This window comes from Balaenoptera ricei, chromosome 3 (genome assembly GCF_028023285.1).
Source record: "Balaenoptera ricei isolate mBalRic1 chromosome 3, mBalRic1.hap2, whole genome shotgun sequence".
NCBI classification, from domain to species: Eukaryota; Metazoa; Chordata; class Mammalia; order Artiodactyla; family Balaenopteridae; genus Balaenoptera; species Balaenoptera ricei.
Window position 1 is genome coordinate 4,000,451 of NC_082641.1, and position 19,791 is coordinate 4,020,241.

The 19,791-nt window shown below is 40.7% G+C and overlaps 1 protein-coding gene across 3 annotated transcripts in view; it reads left to right on the top strand.

The window, feature by feature from the left end:
* The window catches only part of ICE1 (interactor of little elongation complex ELL subunit 1), a 57,828-nt gene extending 38,611 nt beyond the window's left edge, over positions 1-19,217 (top strand). The window contains exons 14-19 of one of the 3 annotated variants that reach the window (XM_059916073.1): positions 617-785; positions 3,369-3,529; positions 6,364-6,554; positions 8,428-8,534; positions 14,787-14,885; positions 18,189-19,217. In XM_059916073.1, coding sequence (XP_059772056.1) covers positions 617-785; positions 3,369-3,529; positions 6,364-6,554; positions 8,428-8,534; positions 14,787-14,885; positions 18,189-18,370 — 909 coding nt within the window. In that variant the 3' untranslated portion in view covers positions 18,371-19,217. The remainder of the gene's footprint in view (positions 1-616; positions 786-3,368; positions 3,530-6,363; positions 6,555-8,427; positions 8,535-14,786; positions 14,886-18,188) is intronic. The other 2 variants (XM_059916075.1, XM_059916076.1) reach the window with 2 other exon arrangements.
* The last annotated feature ends 574 nt before the right edge of the window (positions 19,218-19,791 follow it).

A 19,791-nucleotide genomic window follows, 5' to 3' on the forward strand; every position in this document is an offset into this window, starting at 1 on the left:
GGTTATCTGTACATCCTTGGAATCACAATGGTATAAACGTTTATTTTTCTTAGATTGCATTTCAGAAAGCACAAAGCAGTACAGGTAACTTTGGAAAGATGTTTATTTTCAAATGACTGAATGTATCAAATTATTTAATGCTCCTTTTCCTGGGCGAGGAAAACATTACCCAGTATTTTAAGATCTAAACAGGATAAATGTGTAGAGTACGTTGGAGTTCAGAAAACAAGAATGGGAGTAGAATTCGAGTGGATTTAATACACACATACAGATTATTTTAGTAAAACCCAAAAAGTGGTCATTTGTAGGAGTGGTGGTAGTGACAGTAGGCATCCAGGTGCCCTGGGACTCGCCCCGTGGCCCCTGCAGCCCCACTGACCCCCGGCCGCCGACAGGCGTGGGCTCTCTCCTCCCCGAGCCTCACGGCTTTCCCTGCTAAAGCAAGTTACCACGGTGGGTGTTGTCCTCTACTCTCTGAGACAGGGCATGTTTTATCTTTCCAACTTTCCAAAAGGTACTTAATTTTGTAACTTTTAGCTGGTCTTTAGTAGGCTGAAGATAAGTATCAGTGTACATTGCCTTTTCGTTTTTGTTTTTTTTGTTTTTTCCAATTCAGCCTTTAGCAGAGTGCTTGCTTCACTCTATTCTCTCAGAACTCAGAATTCAGAAGATGTCTGTGGAGCACAATTACATCCACGCCCTCTGCAGAGTGTATGTGGGTATTTGTCGGCAGCTGGGAGACTTGGAAAGAGCTCGCTTGTTTTGCTACAGCCTACTTAAGGAAGGTATGTTTAGATGGCGACATTCTTGTATTGAACACGGGTTGTTGCTTTTTTATCTGCTTATATGTGCATCTGTATTTTCAGCTAAGGTATTGCTGTGTATCTTTTAAAATCATGTTGTCTTGTGCATTTGCCAGAAGGCATGAAGAGCCTTAGCTATAGACCCAGCTATACCTGGTTTTCAGTGGGAGAATTTGTGTGACTTAAGCTCACTTCGGTCAGTATATACATTTCCACTTGTGTATAAAAGTGTATCTCTCATTAGTGTGTATCGGTTTTATTCCTTGTGCAGCTACTTTAGAGTCAGATATAGTTGACACAAGATAATGGAATCATTTTAAAGTGACAAACCGCTCTGCTCTGTTACTAGCTGGAAAGGGCAGAAACGCTAAGATGGATTCATAAGCTCATGGAAAGAAGAGTTTCAGGGAGAAATGGAAAGGAGGGCTGTCCTTTGATTCTCTTTTCCTTTTACTATTTCTTAAGTCTATTAATGGAGCAAATAGGACTCCCTCTTCATATCAGATCATCAGTGGAAACATTTTAATATAGCAAAGTGATACACAAATGGAATTTAATGCTACATCAGAGAGTCTTATCTAGATTGCAAAGATTGATAATCTTTTACTACCATAGTGTTTATGGGGCTTAAATATCAGGATAATTGAATCTGTCACTTGCAGAGTTGTGAGTGAGGCTGCTGTGTTTGTTGCCCACTTCATTTATTTTTTCAGTCACTGACTTATTTAACAGATAGTTACGGGGTGCACATAAGTGTTAAGGCTTTTGATGGTGACCAAACCCAGGTATAGATACAGCCTTCCAGTGGGGCGCACACGTCAGGTTTTATCAGTGAAGGGCAGCAGGAAGCAGGGCGACAGGGTCTCTGCAGAGCCCAGGTGGGATTTCTGGTTCTTCCTCAGACACACCCAGCCCGCTCTCACCTCTGGGTCTTTGTAACAGGTTCTCTGTCGGGAAGCTTTTCCCTCTGCTTTGCTATGGTTACGCTGTTACCTTTTCGTTTGCTGTCTCTTTCCTCTACTAGGTCACGTACTCTGTAAGGACAGGGATTTTGTTTGTCTTGTTCCTACTACATCCTCACCCCAGAAGAATGTGTTGTATGCTCTCGTTAAGTATATGTTGAATGAATGACTTGTGCTGTGGAAGGTGGGTTTGAGAGAGTCTCAGGGGTCAGGGAAGCTTTGCTCCTCGGAGTGCCTTTTGAACTTAGATGTGAAGATAAAAGTGAGGGAGAGAATTCCAGGCAGAGGGAACAGCATGTGGAGTCCTGAGACAGGAGGAAGTATAATCAGATAAGCACAAGGTTTCCAAAGTAACAGATCAAAATAGTGCAGTGAGTTTATGCTTTGAGTTACCCTCTCTCTATACACCCTGCAGTGTTAGATAAAATAGAACAGAGAAAACGAAAAAGATGCGGCGTCATGCCAAACAAGATACAAATCTTCGTGTTGACTGATACAACCAGTTGCGAAACACTTTGACAGTTTTTTATAAAATTAAACAGTTTATCATATGACACAGATATGTCACTCTCGGGTACTTACTCAACAGAAATAGAGACATATCCACATATCCATATACAGTTCACAGGTATTCAGAGCATCTTAATTCATAATAGCCCATGTTTGGAAACAAAGGTCCATCAGGAGTTGAATGAAAAACCAGTGTGGTATATCAAGCAATTGGAATACTACTCAGACAAACGAGGAAAGGGCTAGTGATGCGTGCGGCAACATGGATTTTGCTGAGAGGGGGATGCCAGACAGAAAAGGGTGCATGCTTTACGAATCTCTTCATAAATATTTGAGAAAAGGCACATGTGCAGAGTGACAGTAAGCAGGTCAGGCTTGTCTGTATTTGGGACGAAGTGATTCACTGAAAGGGTCAGACCACGGGAATTTGGGATGATGGAAATGTTCCATCTGTGGGTTGTAGTGGGGGTTACATGGGTGTGTTCATTTGTCAAAATCCTTCAGACTGTCTGCTTAAAGAGTGTATTTTATTGTGTGTAAGCTGTGCCTCGATTAACTTGATTAGACAGACAGAAAAGACAAGCCGTGGCGTTGGAGAAGGTATTCATAAGAAATGGATTATCAGTCATAATTTATAAAAAAAATCCCTTCATACCAAAAGCCTTAGGTGTTCTTCAAGTGAGTTCTGTCTTGTAAATGCATAAAACATGGCCTGAAAGGACACGCACCAAATGGGCGGGTTCTGGGTGCAGGGTCTGGAACGTGCGAGAGGAGGTTTGCCTTCTCTCCTTGTTTTGGAGTTTATTGCTCTTTTCTACAGTGGTGTATACTCATGCACTGTGTTTCAAATTCTATTAAAGTTGGCCAAAGGGAAAGAAAGGTTGGCTGGGGGGGCGGGGGGAGGGGAGGGATGGGTGGGAGAGATGGAGAAGCAGAGTTGAAATAACTGAGGCTCGGGCCTCGTCAGGCTTCCTCCCTTTAGCTTTAGGTGGCCCTGCTGTGCACAAGGGGAAATTATTCAAATATATTCTTAGTTTGTCATTTATTCACTTAATCAGACATAAAGGTGTATTATCTTGTTTTTTTCTCATAGATTTTCCAGAGTCTGAAAAATTGACCTTGTTCATTGCAAACATGTGGCATGATATATTTATCTCTCAATCGGTGATTAATAAGGCAATGCAGTTGGTAGCCAGGCAACGCGCTAAAGGAGAAGTTTTGAACTGTTTGCGAGCTTTCCTCAATTGGGAGAAGGTGAGGTTTCTTTTTTTGTAATACTGTACTTGTAGGTCTTATATAAATGTTATTATTTGGTTTTGTATTAGTTTGTGAGCATTTCAGAGATATTATTCTTCATATTAGATCCTTTAAAATAACATTTTAGTCTAAGCTTATGCATTTTGTTCATTAAGTATGCATGAGACACTTTGGGAGAAGTTGTAGACCTGTGTGCTGTGTTAATTGAACAAAGTTTCTTTTGTGTACTAATTTATGGCTGATGAAATCTATACATGTGCATATATATGTGAGGGCTCGGAGGAGGTGCACATCATTTGCTTCTATAGTAGGTACTTAGGTGAAAAAATTGGTATCTCAATTCCTTCCTGTTACGATTTTTTCTGAATCTAATATTCTCTGTTTTTCTTTCCAGTTGATGGAATTTGTGTTTGTTCTAAGTATTGTGTTCCATATTTTCTTTCATTATCTTATTTTCTTTAGTGACTGATATGTTAATATAGTATCTAGATTAGTGTTCTTTTCTTCATAGATTTTCTCTAATGAGAATCGCTGGTTGCTGAATTGCTAGTGGTAATCTTTAAGAAGAGGTATTGAAGTCAGTGAGGGGTTGACTTTCACTTTGTTCTGCCCTTTTTAATGACTGTATTGCTGTCCTCTTTTAAAAAAATTCTGGCTTATGCATGTAGTCGACTTTTGTATGTCATTTTGCTTTCCTTTTTAGTACTTTCTGATGTTACTCTTCATTAGACTTTTATTTTCTTATAAAAAGAAAAGGAAAGGGCTATTGGCGGATAAAAAGTTAGGGAATTTTAAAAAGCAAGTCTGTAATTATCTCTTCATCAATCCACCTAGACAAGCCAGAGTGTATTGGTGTGAGGTACCATCAGACTCCAGTCCCTTAGCAGTGAGAAGAGCATCCGTACACGCATGTCCGCCCTCGGCGGTTACCTGCAGGGCCACTCCTGTCCCTGCTTGGTCCGCCTGCTTGCGCACTGGAGGCTTCTCCTTTGTCCTGTCCAGGATGAAGCCAGACATGTTTGGATGATAAAACATGATTAATGAAGGAGGTAGAATTTTAATAAGTGTGTTTAGCCTGTATCATATCAAATAAAAATATAAAGTCAAAGCTATTAAAAAAAAAAGAGGAATACTTGGGGGGGGGGGAAATACCATTATAGTACAAGACTTCCAAATTCTATCCTACAGAACTCAATAGGTGTGAAGCACAAAAATAAGTAAAGAGGTAGTGGAATTCAACAATATAAAAAGTAAACTTGAATGAAGACTGTATTTTTTCATATGTCTGTGACATTTGCAAAAACCAGTCATGCATTTGACCTTAATTTTTAAAAAGTAAAGAGTCTACACTCAATTCTCTGGCAATGACTCGGTAAAATTAGACAAAGAATTAAAAGATTCTATAAAAATTCCCTGGAGATCGAGATACACAGTCCTGGACAATCTGTGAACAAATAGAAACTCAGAAGTAAAATCACAGTATTTGGTATGAAAGGAAAACCCTTCATACCGAAGACCTCTCGTTTTTGGAAAACTTACACTCATTGAAATAGTTTAAATGTCTTCATTATTAAACAAGTAATAAATAAAGTTCCCTGATAATCATCTTAAAAATTAAAAATTTGAGAAGGAATCCAGAAAAAAAATATAGTTTAAAAGGTGTAATAGTAATGAAGTAGAGAACAAAAAAAAAATTGCTTTTAAAAAATACTAATAAATCAGGTAACTCAGTTCAGATTAATGTAAAAAGAGAAAAGCAAAAATGTTCAAGATTTCAGAATGAGAGAGGCAGTGTGAGTAGAGATGGAGGGTGAAGAACGAGAAGACTGCCGCCTACAGCTTCATAGCAGGTTCGGAAACCGAGGATGGTTCCTTAGCAACATAAAAATGGTCAAAATTGGCTTTAGGGGTAAAACACTGGAGTAAACCAGTTGTTTTCCATTTTAAAAGGTTGAAAAGGTGACTAAAAATTTAGTATACAAGAAGCGTGTATAGATTTCATCTGAATTTAATCTTTAAAGAACCAACTAATTCCAGTCTTTTTCAGGTGTAAGAGGAGATTGAAAGCCCCTTGTTCATTTTTAATAACAAAACCCAATAAAAAAAGAAAAAAATTATAAATCCACTGCTGGGTATGTACCCAAGGAAAGTCAAATTTATGTCCACAAAAAGGCTTGTACATGAATGTCCAAAGCAGCATTATTAATTACAGCCTAAAGCTGGAAGTAACCCAGATTTCTATCAATAGGTGAATGGACAAACTGTGGTATATCCATACAGTGGATTCCTACTCGGCAGTAAAAAGGGGTGTTCAAGCTACCTATATGTGCAAGAATGTGGAAAGATATCAAAAAAGCATGCATAGGTGTAAAAGAAGCCAGACAGAAGAGTCTAGTACAATCTGATTCAATTTTACGAATTTCTGGAAAAAGCAGACTGATATCTAGGGTCAGAAAGATGACAGAATGAATTTATTGAAGAATTTTTTAAAGATTAAAAATTGTTTTTTAATAAAACTTTAATTCTCTGATTTCAGTTAATGAAAATTTGCATTCCTATCTGGATTGCAGTATCTTTCCTACCTGACTGGATTCTGCATTCTGCTTGGAGCTTTTTTATCTGGCCTGTCAACCACCATTGTATAGTCATTTTAGGACAGACGTTATGACTAAGATAAACATAGTTCTTTATTCAAAATAACTTTCAAAAGGTGTCCTTGAAAATTAAATGATTATTCATCTGATGCTTGTTAATACTCTTTGAGATCACCCACATGAGATATGTTATATTTGAAACTCTAAATTTTCTTTTTTTTTTACCTTATTTGCTAGAATGCTCCTGCAGATGTTGGCTTCATGGTTTCAAAGCTGCTTTTGACCATACAGTTATGTCCAAAAACAGAATTTCAGTCCAGTGAAAGATTTGGCGAAGACCTAAGTGATAACACTTGGGAGTACATATGTGCCATTGATCTGCTCTGCTGCCATCAGAAGTGGATTTGGACACATGACAACATTATAAGGTACAGGGCTATTCTGCTAACTTAAGTTGGGTTAGTTGAATTGTCAGGTAGTCTGTTCAGTGATTGCTGAATTGTGGTTTGAACCATTTTTGCTGTTTAAGGCAGCTGAAACATTTGCAAAGCACATTTTGATTTGATTTGAGTAAGAGTTAATAAAACTACTCTTAAATGCCAGTGTCACTGCCACATCCCCTCGCTTTATTTTTTTATGGTACCTTTCACTACTTTTCACTGTATTCTCTTATTACTAAAGGAAAATGAACCTCATGCAGGGGGCACTTTGGTCTCCCTGGCCTCCGCCGGCGCGTAGAGAGGGCAGCGCCCACACAGGAGAGGTGCTCAGCGAATACGTGTAGATTGAAATGTGATGGTCATTATCTTAATGTACAGATACAATGGAAAAGCCCACAGGAACAGAAATACTCAAAATTCTGGGTCAGCAGCTCTTCTCACTGGGGTTTCAGGAGAGAACTGGGCCTGTTAATGCTCAGGCGTCCATTTTATGTAATGAATTAACTTTTCTCTGTTCATCTATCTATGCAGCATGTTTGGAGAGTGGAGAAAGTAGTCAAATAACTGTTCTGCAGTTAATTACAACCCGTAATTTTCTTAAAACCCTGACTGAGAAAGGCTGGTTTAAAGGGGTTTATCACATTGAAAAGGATTCACCAAAGGATTAATAATAGTCTGTATCTTTGAGACACCTGAGGAATATATTCTGTGGAAATCTGTTCTCTTGTTTTCCCTTCTTAACACTCGGGAAAGATTATACATCTGAATGTCAAATAATAGGTAATTGAATTATGGAATGTCTATATAATGAGATACAGCCATATTAGAATAAATAGCTATACATGGATTTTTATATACTGACACGAAAGTGTTTTTCAGTCTGTTACTAAGAAAGTGCCAGGACAGTCTGTTCGGTGCTGTCTGGGGGATGATGTGTGTGAGTGGCTACCCTGGGCCTCATCTTCCTGGAAGCCCAGGAGGCAGGGGCCCTTCTTTCCCCAGTGACAGATGAGACCACCGGGAGTGGTGCCAGTCACAGGTGCTTTGTCCAGGGTCCCCCCGCTGGCGGTATGGACAGAGTGTTGGATATCAGGATCTCTGCCTGGGCGATTCCAGACCCTGATTCCTAAGCACTGCAGTCACTTTGACTGTGGTTTTTACATACATGCAAGCATAGAAGTCTGTGGGAGGAAAAGCCCCAAATTAAAAGAGTGATAGTTATCTGAGAATGTGTTTTTAATGTACATTTTCCTTTCATTTGTCTGTATTTAACTTTTCTAATATTATAAATACTATGTAAGAAGTTAATACATTTTTGAAAAGAGAGCAAAGAGGAATTGCCACTGTTTTCAGTCAGTAGATCTAGTTTCTTTAACCCATGTAAAGTGTGGTTCATTTCCTCTGGTTTAGTTCTTTGTACAAAATATAGCCTGTTTGTCCTTGCTTCACCCCGGGAAACTAGGCTTCTAGAACGCAGGTGCCACCTTATGTCTGGATGGTCCACGTGAGGATCCAGACTCTGCTGCTTCCAGTTCTGTGACTTGGGGGCATTGTTCAGCATCTCTACGCTAAAGCCTTGTGAAAAGGGTTAAATAGAATAAAGATGCAAGCATGGGTGTTTGCAGCCTTTTTAAAGCCACTGTAAGCACAGAGATCCTGAATAGTTGGAAAGTTTGTGAGCTTTCATTGTCTGTTCTCATGTTAGCCAAAAATGCTACATCTTTAAAAGTTCCTCCTCTTCACTAATTGTCTCCTATGGACCATTTTTAAGATAAGTTCTTCTTAATGTTTGAACGATGGTGGGTGAGCATACTTTCATATACATACATACATGTATATATTTGTTGTTGTTATTTTGTAGTAAGGAGCTGTGGCCTGTAATGGATAAGTGGATAAAATACAGAAAAGGACATGCAAACATTGCATACACTCCTGATATTATCATAGCATCAATACTGAGGCTCATTGGTGAGTTGTCTGTTGTATTAAATTTGTTCTTGTTATTGATGATATCTTGGTGAGAGAATAAGTGTGTAATAATATATTTTGACTGAAACTTCACTATAGTAACTGACTTTACAGCCACCAGAGTAGGTACTTTTGCACTAAATTAATTTTCATTACTCATACTTTCCTTTGTAAATTAACATTTTATTCACCTTTTTCAGATTTAAGATTTTTCATGTTAGTACATTTTATTTATAATTGAACTCTTGATTCTCAGATATTAATTTTAATATACACACATGCACACACTTGCATATACACTCCAGGATACATAAATTGCTATAAATTACAGTTAATTTGATTTTTAAAATAAGTAGATACTTAATCCCTGCTTGCACCCCAGATGTTTTTTTTCATACTCGCTCAATAAGGATAACTATGTACTTCTATAATTGGGAACTAGTTTTATTTTGTTTCTGTAAATTGTAAGCTGAATAAACAAATTAAAATCATTGTTTAAAAATACTTTAAGTGAAATACAGATTCTTTTTAATCTCAGATCTAAAGAGGACCTCAGTGGCCATTTAGTTCTGCGCCTCCCTTTCACCCACAAATCTTTATTTTTTATTTTTACTTATTTTTTCTTTTTTTGCCCCATCTCTGACAAACTGCTCTCCAGTCCAGGGCATCATTATCAGTGATGAGGTTTGTTCATTATTAGAAGACTCTCTTTACTTTGAAGTGACTCCTCTATCTGCCATGTATTGATTGCTTGAGGGCTGACAAAACAAGGTTCAGCCTATTTCTGTGTCAGGGCCCTTTAGATCCTTGGAGATAGTTATCATGACTTTTAAGTATATTTGGCGTTTAATTAATTAAAACTCCAAGCTAAAACCATTTGAAATAGGTTTGAGAATTTTTAAATCACGTAAGTCAGTCTTAATAAATGGACCACAGTAAGAAATACAATATCCCTGACTAATTTTATTACTGTATCTGCATTCCTGTACTGTGCACATTTTACATGCAAACATAGGAACATTGTGGTAAATAAATATATAAACTGGGTCTTGACAAAAACCTGGTTTCAAGGTGGACATCTAACAGTTTTCGCTGGAAGTAACCTAACATACACTTGGAGTTAAGATACAGAACATGAAAGCATGAAAGTGTAGAAGTGGAGATGACTAAGCTGCCCAGTGGGGGGCTTCCCTGAACGCCTCAGGTCCAGTGCCCTGAGGACCACTGTCCGTGCCAAGCGGGAGCAGCAAGGACACAGAAGGGCCAGTGACCTCATTTTCAGCCGTCAGCTGGTGGCATGTGTGTGTCTGGAAATTCTGATTTTGGTAGCAGCTTCTCTTATGGATGCAAGAAAGAATGTGTTTATACTTTGAACTAATTCATTCCAAATTGAGAAAGCTTTTTGAGAATTTAAGAAATTAGGAAAGGTGTTAGGTCTATAAATGCTTACATGTTGACCTAGATGAAGAATCTGTGGAATTTGCTGAAGAATACACTTTTGAAGTCACACTTATAAAATATGGTGTGATTTTTGCTGTTATCATTGCAGTGGTTGTTTCTTTGTGTACTTATTGATTGTAACAGGAAGGGAAGTGGGAGTGGGAGGCTGTGTTTCTGGTGGTCGACCCCACCTGCTCTGGGAAGCATGTGTGATGGAGGGTCGGCCTCACATGTCATTCTCCTCCTCAGTTAGCTTTTATCAGCTTTGGTTGATTGTCCAGACTGCCTGAAAAGCTTTTTTAAAATTACAAATTCTCAGGTTCCAGACAAACCCGCACAAGATTATAGAAATACTTTCGAATATATACCTTAAAAAGTAACTCATTTGTGAATTAAGAAGAATATGGTCATAGTTTATCTAAAAACAAGGATATATAATTGTAGGGAGAAAATCTGACTGGTAGTTTTAGTCAAACTCAGACTAATTTATTCTTTAAATCTTTAAAATATAGCTTTTGAGAAAATAATTTATAACATTTGATAATACATATTATTTAGAGTAGTATATGTATATTTACATAATTAGGAGTGATATAATACAATGATGTGTGTCATAGGAATAATGTATAATTAATATATAATTAACAATACTGTATAATAAAATTATAATATGTAAGTAAATAAATTTAGTTGAGAGGATGGCTAATTAGAAAGGAAGTGTAATGTCAAAAATGAGAGCAGACTCAGGACTGGCAGACCCTGCTGAGGTCCGCAGGTGGACCAGGGCAGGTCGAGCTCGTGTGAGTGAAAAGCCTGGTGTGGGGAGGGCGAGAGGGGCCACTGCGCTGTTCCCGGAGAGCCGGGGCTGAGCTTTGCTGGGAGTCTGTTGGCGCTGAAGGCACCCCCCCCCCCACCCCCGAACAAAGCAGGGGCTGGGGTCCCAGCGAGCAGCGGTGGGCGAGGGGGAGGGTGGAAGCAGGTGAGGCCTGCTCTGTCGACTGGGCGGAATCCTGAGAGGTGGCTTTAGGGGTGGGTGTGTGCTTTCCTTCCCACACACCCCTCTGAGTTGGAGTTTGAACCGTTTCTAAGAAGAAACTCTGCTGGAGAAGCTTCTTGCAGTTTCTGAAGCTGACATTTACTAAAGAATTAAGCAAATGATTAACTTGGTTGGCTGTGATTTCTTAATAATAAATGAAGTCACACAGTAGGCATTCATAAAATAAAGGAATTGTCTGTATTCTTAACTCCAAATTTGTAATTCCTAATTGGATTTTTACCCCATAGGAAATAAAAACAGGCTATCTGGCAAAATGGTTCAGTGTTATCTAACGTTGGATTGGGGTATGAACACCGCTGTTAGCAATTGAAATGGTTACATGTGATTATTAAATGGGGTTTCTCTAACCTACCTTAACAGTAATGGATTAAAGAGCGTTTTGTGGAACATTTGGATTGCTCTGGACCCCTGGGCACGCGGAGGAGCGGGAGAGCCTGCTCCAGGCTGCTCGTGTCCTGGCGGAGTCGGGGCCTCTTTGGGGGGGCAGGAGGTAGGGAGGTGGTGAGCCCCTGTCTGAGGTCCCTGGGTGGGAAGGGAGCAGCAGAGTGGGGACGGCAGTCTGCCTGACACTAGTCGCAGCGGAGTATAAAGGTATAGAATACCCCGTTTCGTGCCCCAAAGAGCTTTAAATTCTGAAATGGCCCACCTGGTGTTAGCAGAGCCTAGAAGCTAGGGTAACACTTGTTTCTCATGTCAGGTGTTTGCACGTCAGGCCGCAATAGCCAGTGCTTGATTGATTTCTGTCCAGTGTCTCACCTTGTCTTTCAGCTTTTCTTTGCAGTTGTCTTAACTCATCCTTTCCTTAACATACCTGCATCTGAAATCTTGATTGAAAACCCTGGGTAACTATCTTGCTCTGATCCCTGCCCTGTAGACTGGGTCTCACCTTCCCTAAGGCCGGCAAGCTCTCCTCCTCAGGCTTCTGTGAGTGGGGAGTATTGTCTTTGACATTGAGACTGACTCCACATTTCTTACTTGAATTTTAATATGTTGGCTGAACTGCCCTGGACTCACTCACCTCCTTCTGTAGAGGGACTTTTCTTCCCGTCTTATTTAGCAAATTTGTCCATCATCTTCGTCAAGTCATCATATATGTAAGCCTTTTCCCCCAAACCATATACCTCAGACTCATGATCTCCTCTTATTTTATCTCTGATTTGCTCCGTTAACTTAAATAAAGCTTTATAAAACCCACTTCATTAAGCATTTTTAATTAAAAGAAAGGGAGCCATTATAATGCAGTCGTGTATTATCTGGAAACACATGCATATCCCATGGCCAAGTGGTCCCGTAGCTGTGCTAGGCACGCACACTGTCCCCTTCTCTGCTAATAGTCATGCATTGAATGCTCCCGATAGATTGTCTCAGAGGACAGGTCTGGTGACATGCAGTTATTAGCACTTTGATCTAATTGCAAGGAGATATCGAAGAGTGCTCAGTACCTAGAAATTTCTGATCTCTGAAGTATATTACTTTTCAGCCTGTGAAAGACTTCCTAAGGGATTATCCATATGTTTACAGTTTCATCCTGGACTAGGAATTAACTGGGGAGTCATTGATCAGTAGGAATTTACTGAATGTCTGCTGTCTATCACCACATTCAGGGTGCGTGTAACTAGCGCTAAGCTAGTTCCTATAGGGGATACAAAGTAATAAAGTCCCTTTAGTGTCCCGTGCCTCAGTTTCTCCATATTCAACACAGAGATGAGGCTGATGGGCTGGGTCACATCTAAGCCTGTGGGCTGTTTGTACTATTGAGAGAGAACATGGACACAGAACAGTGAGCATGCAGGATAATGTTGTCGTAAGAGCACACGAAGAGGACTTGGGTAAGACGGCATCCAAGGTGTGTCCCAGAACCCTCCTTCTGTGTAACAGCAGGGGCAAAAGGACATGAGGCCTGGCCGTGAGGGAGGCGCAGAGGCTTCCGCTTTGAAGCAAGCTAGTTTCCACAAGACCATTGGAATAAAGGAGGGTCCGGATGGGTGGGGACTAGGCGAGGAGTGTTGTCCTGTTTAGTCCCCTAGTGAGACCCCCAGAGAGGTTTTGTCACTCCAGGTTTTATGTGTCAATTATTGTACTAGAAATTAAAACTAGGAGTTTAAAAAAATGTTTACTATTCACTTAAAATTAATAGTAAGAAACTAATGTTAATATAAATGATATTTTTAATGAAAAACTATTTCCAAAACAAACAAAAATAAGAGTGAGCAGAACGGAACATTATCTTGCTGCAAACCTCTTCACTGTCTAGATTCATAGGAGAGCTGGTTTCCCATAGCTGCTCTGCATTCAGTCTCTGGCTGTATGTTGGTTTGGTTGAAGTATTTGGAGAAAGTCCAGTCTCATACAGATGTGTAGTTGATTAAAGGAGTATTTTAATAGCCCGCTCAAGTAATTGTGGATATTCTTCTTTGACACTGCAGTGGAACTCAGCAGGCGATGGTTTCTTAAAGGCTAGTTGCAGTGGGAGATCTGAAACCTCATCCGTGAACTTTGCTTCTCTGTTGCACCAAAGTGCCTGGGTCCACCTGCCTTGTTGAAGGGATCTTTTGCCCATTCATGATTTTGTAACATCACTTGGAAAATACTGATTTGTACAGATCTTCCGAATGTCAACAATATCAAGAAAGCAGACATTAATATCATCACTGATCTCATCAGAGAAATCTGGAGTATTTGAAGCTGTCAAGCTTAGGGTAGGCGATGGAAGTTTTTCCAAAATTCTAATTTTGCTTAAGAGCTCAAATTTTATCATTGACAACAATGATAAATTTCCTTGCAGTGACAGGTTCACTTTACTCATTTTTGAGAAAATGTCTGTCTCGGTCTAAATAGCCATAGTTTGTCAGTGGTTCTTTCAGTGAAAAGTGGGTGGAGAAAGCACCCAGTTCCCCTCCCAGCTGAAGCAGCTGCACAGGTGCTTTTCCTGGAGAGAGTTGGGATGCCGAGGTGCCAGGGGTGTGCTTCACGTGCCCTTCCCGTCCCATCCGCGGAAGATCACAGAGCGTGTGCTTAGGGGTCTAGATTTCATACGAATCATTGTTACCGGTTCACGAAGGACATTCTGAGTGAGTTAGCTTTCCCGACTGTGAGCTCCTGGCCATGGAGAGTGACCTCCATGTCACTGCCCTGACTGGTGCTGAGGGTCCAATAGTTTGATGGCCACTGCCTTTGCACTGTCAGGCTACGTCTCAGCACTGGAAGGAAAGCACATCACTTCTTAGTGTCATTGGGAAAGCACAGTTTTGACCTTGAGGACCCGGGGGGTTTAGTAGAGCGCACTTGGGAGCTGCTGCTCTACGTGAGAACGGAGGTTGTGTTAGACAACTACGTTGTAACAGCAAACTGTGTCTTATATTTAGTCCGTTAACCCATAGAAGTTAGTCATTTCACTCTGAGCCTGCTAAAACCATTCATTCTGCTAAACCCCATTTATTATATGATAACTGGGAAAGCGACACATTATGTATCTGTGTATCATCTGTATGTGTGAGTAACAGAAGAGATGACGAATCATTCAGTCAAAACAGCCCCCCACCCCGGGACGGATGGTGCTGTATTGAGTCCTGATGCTTTACTGTTTAATTTGTTTTCATTTAAGAATAGGTACCCATCTAACTTCAGTTCAGGATCCTGAAGCTTAATGTACGTGCTCAACGAAAAAAAACATAAGTTTTAAATTCTTATGAAAAGTTAACATTTAACCACAGATTGTTTACATTTTGGGTTTTTTTTTTTTTGCTTTTCCCTAGGTCGTTTAGGCCAGTTGGGTTTGAAGGAAGGGTTTCCATCAGCTGTGAAAAATATTAGTGCCGTTATTGGTATGTTTATACAGCATGCCCAGGATGAAGGTAAAACTTTTGTTGATTATAATTATTTTAAAATCATTTGCATTCCTCTTACTAAATCTGTTTTGAGTTCTTACTACGTGCCGTGCTCTGTGCATCTCTCAGTGCTTGGGGGTGAGGAGGTTGATCATGAAGCCACACTCTGCCCGTGTTCTCAGCACTGGCATTTGAACGTGTGTGGGTTTCCTGTTGTTTCAGTGGTAGACACTCGCCCTGTTGGGCAGCGCATCCCTAAGTAAGAGGAAACTCTCTTGTCGTCCTGGTGCTGACGTTCTGTCTCAGAAACTGTCGGTACTATCTTCATGCTGCCCTGTGACCTCCGACCAGTGACTCAACCTCAGCTGCCCGCAGAGGCCCGGCTGAAGTTGTGTCGTGATGACCAAGTGCGGTCACACGTGTGAAGCAGCGACCCCAGTGTGGCCTGGGTATCACTGAGTACTTAGCATCCCCAGAGAGCTTGGAAACTGGAGGCTTTTTGTGAGCCGGTCTTCATAGTAGTGGTTTCCTTTTCATTTGTATACCTCAGAGCATGTAATTTTATATTCTTATTCCTTTGTGGGAAGAGATTAAAACTCAAAAGTAACCCTTTGAAACTATGAGTCTCATTTTTATTTGAATGTTATGCAATCGAGGAGTAATGCATCCTTTTTCAGAAATAAGGTGACCATATGTGTGTGGATTTATCTCTGGGCTTTCTATCCTGTACCATTGATCTATATTTCTGTTTTTGTGCCAGTACCATACTGTCTTGATTACTGTAGCTTTGTTGCATAGTCTGAAGTTGGGGAGCCTGATTCCTCCAGCTCCATTTTTTTCTCAAGATTGCTTTGGCTGTTCACAGTCTTTTGTGTTTCCATACAACTTGTAAAATTTTTTGTTCTAAATGTAAGACCGGACACTATAAAACTGTTAGAGGAAAAACACTCTTTGACATAAACATAAACCACAGCAAGATCTTTTTTGACCCACCCCCTGGAGTAATGAAAATAAGAACAAAAATAAACAAATGGGACCTAATTAAACTTAAAAACTTTTGCACAGCAAAGGAAACCATAAACAAGACAAAAAGACAACCCTCAGAATGGGAGAAAATATTTGCAAATGAAGCAACAGACAAAAGATTAATCTCCAAAATATACAAACAGCTTATGCAGCTCAATATCAAAAAAACAAACAACCCAATCAAAAAATGGGCAGAAGACCTAAATAGACATCTCTCCAAGGAGGACATACAGATGACCAAGGGGCACATGAAGGGATGCTCAACATCACTAATCGTTAGAGAAATGCAAATCAAAACTACAATGAGGTATCACCTCACACTGATCAGAGTGGCCATCATCAAAAAATCTACAAACAGTAAATGCTAGAGAGGGTGTGGAGAAAAGAGAACCCTCTTGCACTGTTGGTGGGAATGTAAATTGATACAGCCGCTATGGAGAAACAATATGGAGGTTCCTTAAAAAACTAAAAATAGAACTACCATACGACCCAGCAGTTCCACTACTGAGCTTATACCCAGAGAGAAAACCATAGGTCAAAAAGACACATGCACCCCAGTGTTCATTGCAGCACTATTTACAATAGCCAGGACATGGAACAACGTAAATGTCCAACGACAGACGAATGGATAAAGAAGATGTGGTACATGTATATGTATACAGTGGAATATTAGCCATGAAAACGAAAGAAAATGGGTCGTTTGTAGAGATGTAGATGGACCTAGAGTCTGTCATACAGAGTGAAGTAAGTCAGAAGGAGAAAAATAAATGTCATATATTAATGCATATATGCGGAATCCAGAAAAATGGTACAGATGAACCTATTTGCAGGGTAGGAATAGAGACGCAGACGTAGAGAACAGATATGTGGACATGGGGGGAAGGAGAGGGTGGGACAAACTGGGAGATTAGGAATGACTTATATACACTACCATGTATAAAATAGCTAGTGGGAACACTCTATAAAGCACAGGAAGCTCAGCTCGGTGCTCTGTGATGACCTAGATGGGTGTAATGAGGGGGTGGGAGGGAGGTCCAGGAGGGAGGGGATACATGTATACATATAGCTGACTCACTTCATTGTACAGCAGAAACTAACACAACAGTGTAAAGTGATTTTACTCCAGTAAAAAAAAATTAAAACAAAAAAAGGAGTAACGCGGTTATACAGTTTCCATCGGAAACACACGGTGACATCTGAAATTTACATCCAAGATGATCTTAACGTGTAGGTTGTCTTCTGTGTCTAGGTACGCGGGCTTCAGTATCTGTGTCTTGCGGGCTCAGTAGTTGTGACTCACGGGCTCTAGAACACAGGCTCAGTAGTTGTGGCTCATGGGCTTAGTGGCTCTGCAGCATGTGGGATCTTCCCAGACCAGGGATCGAACCCGTGTCCCCTGCATCAGCAGGCAGATTGTTAACCACTGCACCACCAGGGAAGCCCGGGGAACGTAATTTTAAACCTGCTGTAGTACTGTCTACATCTACAGCATTAACATTTGAATGTGTGTGTTTTGTGATATTTATTTTTAAATAGTAGTAGTTTGCCCTATTCGGCATTGCATCACTAACAGTATATAGTGAATAATAAGTTTTAATGAAATAACTCCTAAATTTTTTAACTAAATGATTGAAGTGAATTTAACTAAAATTGAACTAAATTAAATTTGAATTAAATAACTCCTAAATAAACTTATACTTAATGAGAACTCTAATACACTGTAATCTCTAACCTAGCTATAGTCTACAATTAAATGCCATGATCAATAGTCATATACTATAATCTAGTGTGTAAGAGTATAGTATATGCTATACTACATACTAAAAATTAGTTTTTCACTTGCTCTCATTTCATCATGTTTTCCATTTCCGAAGTCCACTTATAAACACTTCCAGGGGGTATAATGGAGTCATTTATTTGACAAATGCTTTGGGATCCACATTTTACTAAAACTTAAACATGAGAGTGTGATCCTTCCAGGACCACTTTGGAAAGCTTAGCACTGATCATGAGAGGGCGGGCGCTTCAGGCCCTGTACCCCTACTCCGGCTCGCTGTCCTCTGGGTACAGGCAGCGCCAGGAACCTGTAGAGAGCTGTGCAGCGTTTGGCTTTGTTTTTGTTTTCCATTTGCAGAAGGGATTTAAATGAACTTTTTCATTGTGTTTTTTTTTTTTTTTTTAATATTTACTTTTCATTGCTGGAAGAAAGTATTTGTTGAATAGTATTTTATTAGATCAACAGCATGAACGTTTTGCATAACGAAGATTTTCTTATGTGATGACTGATGTGGAAATTCTTTTCAGACATACCGTGGGGTATCCAGCTGGCAGCCGTGTACGCCCTGTGTGACTTGAGTCCCAGCAACCCAGCGGAGATCTCCAAGATCCTGGAAGCCTGGCGCACGGAGACCTCTCGCCGCATCCCCTCCGCGGTGCTCAGCTCCCTGGAGGAGGTCAGCACCCTGTGTACGGAGGAGCGTGGCTGACGGCCCCGTGCTGTGCCCGGAGAAGTGCCTTCCCGCTGCCCGAGTGGAGACAGATCATCAGCTTCCAGGGTGCAGACCGGGGTTCCAGAGAGAGACGTCAGGGAGATACAAGTGCTGGGGGTGGAGGAGGAAGCAGGGGCTGCTTTCCCTAAACCGCACACATTTCACTTATGGCTGCTGTGATCACATGACATGGATTGTAATTTGTTGTGTCTTGGTCAAACAACAGAAACTTGAACTTAGCCCTTTTTTGCTGCAGAAAGTGTCCTTTTAGTCGCTTTTAAAAATTGAGTGGCGTTTTGTAATGAATTTAAGGTAAAAACATTGATTTGGTTCCTGAGCCAATTTTGGACTTTGTGCCCAAATGACTGACTAGGAAAAGATGAGGAGGCCAAAGCAGTGCTACTCGAAGACTCTTCCACTGTCTTAGCTGGAGGTGGGCTACAGAGTTCCTCTCAAGGTGTAGAGTGCAGCTGATCAGAGTAAAACAGGGAGAGCCTTTAGAACTTACTTTAATGCATTTCTTCAGATCTCTAAAGTTCCTTGCAAATATTTAACTATGAATCAGGAAAAGGAGAGCTGAGGATAGAGGTCGCCGCGGGTGTTTGTACCTCGCCGTGTACATACAGACGCAGCCGAGTGCGGGCAGGTCTCTGCATGTGCCGTGTATATATGGACAGCCTATAATGTGTCTCACATTTGATGATATTCCACTTTCGGAATTTTAGTATTTGTACATAGGAAATGGGTTTAATAACTCACCGTGGTCCTGATTTGTCTTATATTCATCATTTCTTAAAACTCTTGTATGTGTTTTTTATAATAAAAAATAAAAGTAAGCCATGCACACGATTGTCCTGATCAGTAAAGAGTGACACTTGGCCTTACTTCTGCTCCAACCAAAGATGAAGCCAATAGTCAGTGCCCACCAAAGACAGAGGAGGCGGCCTGCCAGAGGGACCTCCCTCCTGGACGGAGGCGTGGTCGATTGCCCGGGTGTGATGGGGTTTGAGTGCTCTCCCAGGTGCTCTTGGTGAGAGCGGATACCATGTGAGCGCTGGTTGGCCCTCAGTATTGGATGTCTTTGTTTAGCTGCAGTTGCTACCCTTTAAAAATCACACTGGACAAGTACTTTGTTGCCTCTTCCTCCTGTTTTTTAAGTAATTATAACAAACTGAGATTTGTAAACGACTCTGCCTTGCCCTTTAGATGCTTTTTGTTGGGTGTTCCCTCTTTCTGCCTCTGTCTCTTGGGCCTGTGCTCTGTGCCAGGGCCTTGCTGGGAGGAGCTGGTGAAGAAAGTCAGGGCCAGGTTCTCACAGGCCTGTGATCTGTTGGTAGAGAGAACCCTGCACAGTCACCCCAATAAATCAACAGTCCAGATTTGGGGCTAAGTGTGGTGAGGGAGATGGAGCGATCTGC